At 34.6% G+C, this 8,063-nt stretch overlaps 1 protein-coding gene across 1 annotated transcript; it reads left to right on the top strand.

Moving 5' to 3' along the window:
- Positions 1–934: 934 nt before the first annotated feature.
- Positions 935–4,678, top strand: LOC116121835 (fatty acyl-CoA reductase 2-like; the record flags this gene model as incomplete). The annotated part of the gene is made up of 6 exons (XM_031407759.1): positions 935–1,128; positions 1,237–1,337; positions 1,422–1,590; positions 1,909–2,070; positions 2,320–2,398; positions 4,613–4,678. Coding segments are annotated over 6 exons (771 nt in total), but the record flags the coding sequence as incomplete, so codon positions are not given.
- Positions 4,679–8,063: the final 3,385 nt, after the last annotated feature.

The following is an 8,063-nucleotide window of genomic DNA, read 5'->3' as shown; positions in this document are numbered from 1 at the left end:
AGTCGCCGTATGGGCGCATGACGGTTGGATCTTGCCGGTCATGCGTCGCTATGGCCTTTCCGGCCAGACCACGGTGGATCTGGCGGAAAAGGCCAGATCTACGGTCAGATCGGCCGTCAACGGCCAGATCTGGCCGTATTTACCTCAACGACGGCCAACAAACGGTCGTCGTGATGGTCACGACGACCGTGTTGGCCGTCGTGACCGAGTGTTACGGCCAAAGATTGGCCGTCAAGGCAGATCTTTGGCCTTAGATCTGGCCTTTTCGGCAGATCCACCGTGGATCTGGCCGGAAAAGGCTAGATCGGCGCACTGCCGGCCGATATCAGCGGTAGGCGCCATTCTACCAGATTCCGGCCATTTTCGGTGGGTGGTGGCCGGAATTGGTAAATTTGGATTATTGGGGTGTTTTTGAATTTAAAAAAATATTTAGGGTATTTAATTAAATTATCAAATTTAAGGGGTTTAAAAAAAGTTGAATAATTTTGGGAGTAGTATTCCCAAAAATCTGAAATTTGGGTAATTTACTGTTTAACTTTTTGGGAATACTAAAAGTAGTATTCCAAAGTGAAACAAACGCAGCCTATGTTTAATTAAGGCAAGAAAGCAAGAAGCTGCGTTAGAAAGAATAAATCTGACGTAGGTTTCCATCTAATGCTAAGCTTTATTATTTTAGCTGTCTTAGTGCTGATGAATTAAATGATTCATTACGATCTTCTAACACTAAAAGACAAAAATCTAGACAGAATGTTTTCATTAAAAAAACTATTTAAGTTGTTTAGTCCAAAAATCAAGCAGACATTCGCACCTGAATATTCTTACTTATCTATTGAACAAAGTTGAAGTATGTATAAAATTGTTACTTTCCAGCCATTTTCAATTATTTTGACTAACAAACTTTACTATTCTTTTTTTTATTCCCAATAACATTATAAATTCAACTTTATTCGACTTGGTGAGAGATATGCATGGGGAATCTTATCAAGAATTCATGTCAAGTAAGCTGGTTCCTGTACCTGGAAATATTGGTGAATCAAATCTTGGAATGAATCCTGATTTAATGAACGAAATTGCAAAAGAAGTAGATGTTATTATAAATTCAGCAGCCAATACAACATTTGATGAGAGGTTCCACCTCATCCTTCTTATCAACTTTTACAATTCTTCTTATATATAAATTTTATCTGATGACATCCTAATTTTATACATACTTAAACTTTGTTCAATGCAACTTAGATTTGATGTTGCTGTGAACATAAATACAAAAGGACCATCTCGAATACTCAATTTCGCAAAGCAGTGCAAGAAACTTTGTTGTTTCATACATGTATCAACCGGTAAGTAAATTTAAAGAGTAGAAAATTATGAAATAATTTAATTCGGTTAATCTATAGATATACTTAGTTTTTCATCTTGTGTAGCATACGTTACCATGGGAAACTTAGGCGAGAATCTCATCTCCAAAACCTCACCATTATCACACCCTCCTGTGGATGTTGATGCCGAAGTGAAGTTGGCTTTGGATTCAAGTCTTGCTTTTCACGGAAGTGCAGAAGTTACTCAGAAAATGAAAGAAATGGGTCTAGAAAGGTGATTTATTTAGTTTATACTTAACCTTCTTCATATTTACTAAATGTATTGTGAGCTTGTACTTTTATGGAGACACAGGGGTAACAGTCACATATAAGTTCTTTATTTCTCAAATGTATGTACAATTAATTTGATTGGTGATGTTATTAAGCTAAATTTCTTTGTGAGATATATGTATTGGCATGTTATATCCTCGTACTATTGACTTTTTCTCTGGATATAGCACAACTATGTTAAAATTAGTCGGTCAATATATATTGTTTTGAATTTTTCCCTGAAATCAGTAAAGCTAGCTGATTACAAATTTCCATCCCACAGGGCAAAAAGTTGTGGTTGGAAAAATGTTTATGAGTTCACCAAGGCAATGGGAGAATTAGTAATTGATGAAAACAGAGGAGAAATCCCAGTTGCTATTGTTCGTCCAAGCATTATTGTAAGCACTTTTAGAGAGCCTTTTCCTGGATGGATACAAGGAAACAGGTACCCCTTTCTTTTGTTATCAATAAATTACATCTTGCTATAATCTATTAAATCTCTTGTATTTCATTAGAAATGATATTACATATTCCATGCAGTATCACGAATTTATTATTCCAAATGGTGTCTACACGCATTTATATGCAAATGATAAGTCGACGAAATGTTCATGGTAGCACGTAATATGAAATGCTTAGCATCACTCTTTCAGTAAAATCTCAATTACTAATTTTTTCTCTTGAAAATCATCAGGATGGCTGACCCAATTGCTATGGCATATTGCAAAGGCCACCTTCCTGCATTCCTAAACCCTGAAACAGTCATAGATATAGTAAGTATTTATCTTCTTCTTTTTCTTCCTCCTTCGGAAATTATTTGGGTTTGAAAAAAAAAATTAGAATCAATAAAAAATAATAACATTTTACTATACTTTATCATTCATACAATAAACAGAAATAAGAATAAGAATTATCCATAAGATTTTCATTCTTTGTGCGCGTTAGCATAACTATATACTTACAAAAATGAGGTGACCACACAGATTCCAGTTGATATGGGGAGTGAAGTACTCCACATGCAAGATAACATGTGGTTTTGGAGAGGGACTGTTGTTTTCCCCAAAAGCTTCACATGTTCAAAAGGTGGGTTCTAGAACCATTTGTCTTGGTGACAAAACATCTTAGAGGACACGTGTTGAAGTTTTATTCTGTATGTTTTTACACCCAACATAATCCAGCAAAATCAAAAATAAAAGTCAACAAACTTGAATTATAAACTCTTTTATACTATTCATTAGTTTTGCATCAATAAATTCTTTTTCTACCTTCTGCAATATTTTGTACTTATTCAAATATTTCCTTGCACTTTTCTTGCGAGCTGGACGTTCACGTCACATCAACAACCCCTTTTCCGTACAGACTTTTTCTATACCAATTTCATCTTAAGTCTCGCTACAACACATGGATTTACATAATAAAAAAAAAAGAAAGATTTTTTGGAAGTTTTTCTTAGATTTTCTTTTTACGGGTCCATGCAAGCTGATTTATTTTATAAGGCTTGCTCTCGGTTCACGTACAGCTTCTACTTTCCCTCTAGACAAGCTCAACGTGCAGAAACTGTTGGAATCCCCAGGAATGGGCCGCTGGATTTGGAAAATTCTGAAATTTTAACTGTTCATTCATAATGTTGAACAATGTGTATCTGTTAATAACTATATCTAATTCTAAATATATATATGAAGTGTTCTGCTCTTTTCACCAATACTCTAATGATTCAGTCTTCGAAGCCATAAACTCATTGCAGCTAATTCTTTCCCAATTAATGCACAATAGGTTATCTGATAAATAGATAATTCTTTAGTGTTTTCGAAAATCTTGAATTATCTTTATCTTAATATAATGCAACATGTCAGTACTGAGTGCTATCCATCCAAAACAAATAAAAGTCAACGGACTTGAATTAAAAAATATTTGCAACAATAAATTCTTCTACAGCCTTCTGCAATATTTCTTACTTATTCAATAATTTCCAAAGTCCGTTTTTGTAAGTTTACTTGCGAGCTGAATTACAGTCACATCACATACCTTTCATCCTTGCTTACCAACTTTGTTTCTGGATTTTCCCTATCTTTTAATAAACTATCTTATCATCTTAAAAACAGCTGTGTATATATATTGGATGTCAAAAATATATTTTAAACAATGTGATCATGTTAAAGAGAATGCATTTAATTCTATTATATGAAGTATTGTGCCCCATTTTGATCAGAGTCAGGTAGCTATCATTCTTTGAAGCCATGAACTCATTGCAGTTAAATTCTTTCCCAATAATGCACATATAGGTTTTCTAAGAAAATAGATAATACAGTTGTATTTACAATACTTATTTTTCTTCTTCTCAGTTGAAGTTGAAATTGAAAAAAATACACTTAAATTGTAGCAAAGCTGTTGCGAAGAAAAAGTGTCAATATCGCAGACTATCAGTAGTATTATGAGAAACCCAAGGCTGAAAGCAGCAAGAATGGCTTTTGAGTTTCTTCCTGGGAAGAATTATTTCATGTGGTGCCACTGGTCTCCTAGCCAAAGGTAAAAGAGACAACTTATCTTGTTTAATGTGGATCTCCATATTTCTTTTAGATACAACACTCATTTTAATAGTATTGGTTAACAATTTGTAACCTAACTTTCTTGCATCGATCAAAATTGAAAAACTTTGCTTTTTTAACACTAATGATGTGATGTGCGAGTAAATGAGTTTGTATAGATTTCATATCATAACATGTCACACGTCATGTCATATTGGGACGGTCAATATATAACTTATTTGCTTAATTTACAATTAATATTCTACAAAATATCTTTTCATTATTTCATATGGTCCATAAAATGTGTTTACATAACTCCATTGTTACAGTAGTTTATTTTTTTTATTTTTTTTGCAAATATTGAATACTTTGAACAGATAAATTAAAACTACACATTTTTTTACCACGACGGAATGAAGGAACTGATCCCCATCATGCTCCTATTTTTTTTTTTGGGTGCAGCTGCAATTGAGAAGATACTACGAGCAGCACCTGAGGTTGGCAAAACCTATGGCTGCTTTTGGTTGAAAATTTGGGGTTTTGGGAAAAGTTTTTTGAAAAAGTTAAAAAGTTGAATTGGGGGGTATTACGAGGTAAAATTTATAAATTATAAAAATCTCCTTTATTTTTATTTTTTTTACAAAATACCCCCTATAATAAAACATTAAAAGTTAACAAAAATACCCCTAACCCACCCTCAAACACCCCCAGCCGGCGACCACCACCGGAGGTGGCCGAGTCCCCGTATGGGCGCATGACCGGTTGATCTTGCCGGTCATGCGTCGCTATGGCCTTTTCCGGCCAGATCCACGGTGGATCTGCCGGAAAAGGCCAGATCTACGGTCAGATCTGGCCTTCAACGGCCAGACTGGCCGTATTTACTCTCAAGACGCCAACAACGGTCGTCGTTGATGGTCAACGACACCGTTTGTTGGCCGTCGTACCGAGTGTTACGCCAAAGATCTGGCCGTCAACGGCCGATCTTTGCCTTAGATGGCCTTTTCCGGCCGATCCCCGTGGATCGGCCGGAAAAGGCTAGATCGGCGCACTGCCGGCAGATTCAGCCGGTAGTGCGCCTTCTACCAGATTCCGGCCATTTTCCGGTGGTGGTGCCGGAATCTGGTAATTTGGATTATTGGGTGTTTTGTAATTTAAAAAAAAATATTAGGGGTATTTAATTAAATTATCAAATTAAGGGTTTAAAAAAGTTGAATAATTTTGGGAGTAGTATTCCCAAAAACTGAAATTTTGGGTAATTTACTGTTTAACTTTTTTGGAATACAAAGTAGTATTCCCAAATGTGAAACAACGCAGCCTATGTTTTAATTAAGGCAGAAAGCAAAGAAGCTGCGTTAGAAAGAATAAAATCTGGACGTAGGTTTCCATCTAATGCATAAGCTTTATTATTTTGCTTGTCTTAGTGCTGATGAATTAAATGATTCATTACGATCTTCTAACACTAAAACAAAAATCTAGACAGAATGTTTTCATAAAAAAACTATTATAAGTTTGTTTAGTCCTTAAAAATCAAGCAGACATTCGCACCTGAATTTCTTACTTATCTATTGAACAAAGTTGAGTATGTATAAATTTGTTCCTTATTACCATGGTATCTTTGTTTTTCCTTTTTGGTTCAATAAATTTTTCTTAAGTGTCTCTTGCCTGCTGCCTTTGTACCTATGTCACCTCTTTGAAAGCCTATGTTATCACATGCTTGTTGTTTTGTTCTCATCTATTTTGAATATGCTCACTTGAAGCTTGATGTTGCCATTTTATGTCTACTTGACTCTCAGTGTTTACCTGTTTTTTATGGTCACCACACAATGCTTAAATTGGTTCATTTTTGTTTATATGTTTCTTATATGCTCACTTTGACACTTGTATTGTCCCATGATTGTTGATTCTTTGTGATTTTTTTTTCAATATGTTACGTGTCTCACAACGCATGTGATGTGTGCACCTTGCATGTGCAAAGAAACTTCCCTCCACGAGATCTAGTAAACTCAAAGGATGATCATCTATGAACAAAGAGGGGGAGTAGGCATTAATCTTTTAATCTTTTCATTGAGTTGCTTTATTTTTTTAGGAAACTAGACAAGCTACTTCTACTGTGAAAGTGATCACAACTGCCTTGATTGTGATCAAATTGAAGGATATTTATTTTGAATAACTCTTTTTATTTTTGCTGAACTTTTGTTTGTAGTTAAATTTGAGTTATTGAACTTATTTATATTTTTTTTGTTCTACTGTTTTTTATTAACTAATGCAATTGTGTTTTGTGCAATAAATTATGTTTATGCTTATCTTCTAATTGTATATTATTTGTGTTGTTATTTGCTTTTGAATTCTTGCTAATTCTTCTCTTGATATGCAGATAACATTCTTTTCAGTCCATGTGTGACTTGAACTGTCCCCTTATGGAAATTGATTGGTAAATTCATTATGTATGTCTGATTAGTTACTCGGGGGAGTATACTAATCGAGGGGGAGTTTTTTTAGTTCAATTTTTTATCTTGCAAAACTGTTTTTAATTGAACTATACTGTTTATGTTTTGCTTGTTGTATTTGTTTCATACTTATCTCTATGTCTTGATGATTATGTCCTTACGAGATTAAGTTTTGTCTCTTGTTGATTGATTATTGATTTTTTGAGATAGGTTTGTGAATGAAAAGATTTTGCTTTGTTCATAAGATTGACAAAAGGGGAGATTGTAAGGATTTTTGTCAACTTATGTCCTCGTGTGGCCACTTCAGAGTCTGTGTGATCACAATGCATCTGGCAGATATTTTTCACAAATGCAAAATTCGCACTTGTTTTGATTTAGGAAAAAAATATTTCATTCTTGATATTTTGTTGTGGTACATTTCCATTTGTCCTCTTTTAATTCGTTGTATAAGAGAAGTTGTTTTGCTTTTGGTTGTGGTCCTAAAGTTTCTTTTGCAAAAAGCAAAACACAAAAGTTAACTTTAACTTTATTGTCACCTAACCCTTGACGCCTTGTTCTCTATATATTCATACTTTTTTGTTGTCTTCATCAAGAAACCTAATTGCCTCTGATTCATCAGTAAATATCCTCTGATGTTTTTGTATTCGTCTAAGGTTTCTCATATGCTTTGGTAGGCTTAAAATTACCTTCTCTTACATTGTCTTTGTTATGACAATTCTGGAACGTGGTTCTGTGTTGATGCTTGGACATGTGGAAGATGTTGTTCCAAAGTTGATCCTTCGCTATTGAAACCTAAGAGTAGCTCAAGTGCGACCTAGTGGTCTCGTGTGTGAAGTTTGCAATGGTGGCTTGAAGTTCAACCGAAGAAGAGAATATTGATGTGTTGAAAACAATGAGTGTTTTGCAACTATGTTTTTCTTGCTTTGTATTTGAACTCATAAGTTTACATAGTGGATGTGTTTCTTCTGTACTTGGCCCCATGGATGTAGACATATTGCCGAACCATGTACAAATGAGTGTGTTATTTTCTTACTTTGATGGATGTTTCATTTATGCCTTGAACCACTCTTATGCACAATATGAGCAAGCAACTCATTCCGCATAAGTTGTAATCACTTGGTAACCTCCTTAAAACTTTCATCCTCCTTCTAGCGCCAAATTGTTTATGCATATTTTCACACCAACGAGACGTACGCAAGCCTTTGGGAAGTTTGTGCAAGGGGTCTATGAGAGACTGAGTAATAGAAAATATGATGTTGAACCCATGGATTCAATGAGATTCATGTGCGAAGTAAATGAAACGCGAATAAATATGTAAAATCAAATAGAGAAAATGAGGGCAATTTTTAAAATGGTTCGAATGCAAAGAGTAATTCTTACATCCACTGTTATTTTATTGATATGTTTACAAGAAGTATTTGCTTCTAAAGAGACAATTGTTGTAATGCTCTTGTGAAAATAAGATG

The sequence above is a fragment of the Pistacia vera genome, unplaced genomic scaffold (genome assembly GCF_008641045.1).
Source record: "Pistacia vera cultivar Batoury unplaced genomic scaffold, PisVer_v2 Contig102, whole genome shotgun sequence".
Classification (NCBI taxonomy): domain Eukaryota; kingdom Viridiplantae; phylum Streptophyta; class Magnoliopsida; order Sapindales; family Anacardiaceae; genus Pistacia; species Pistacia vera.
This window is presented reverse-complemented; position numbering and strand designations above follow the sequence as displayed.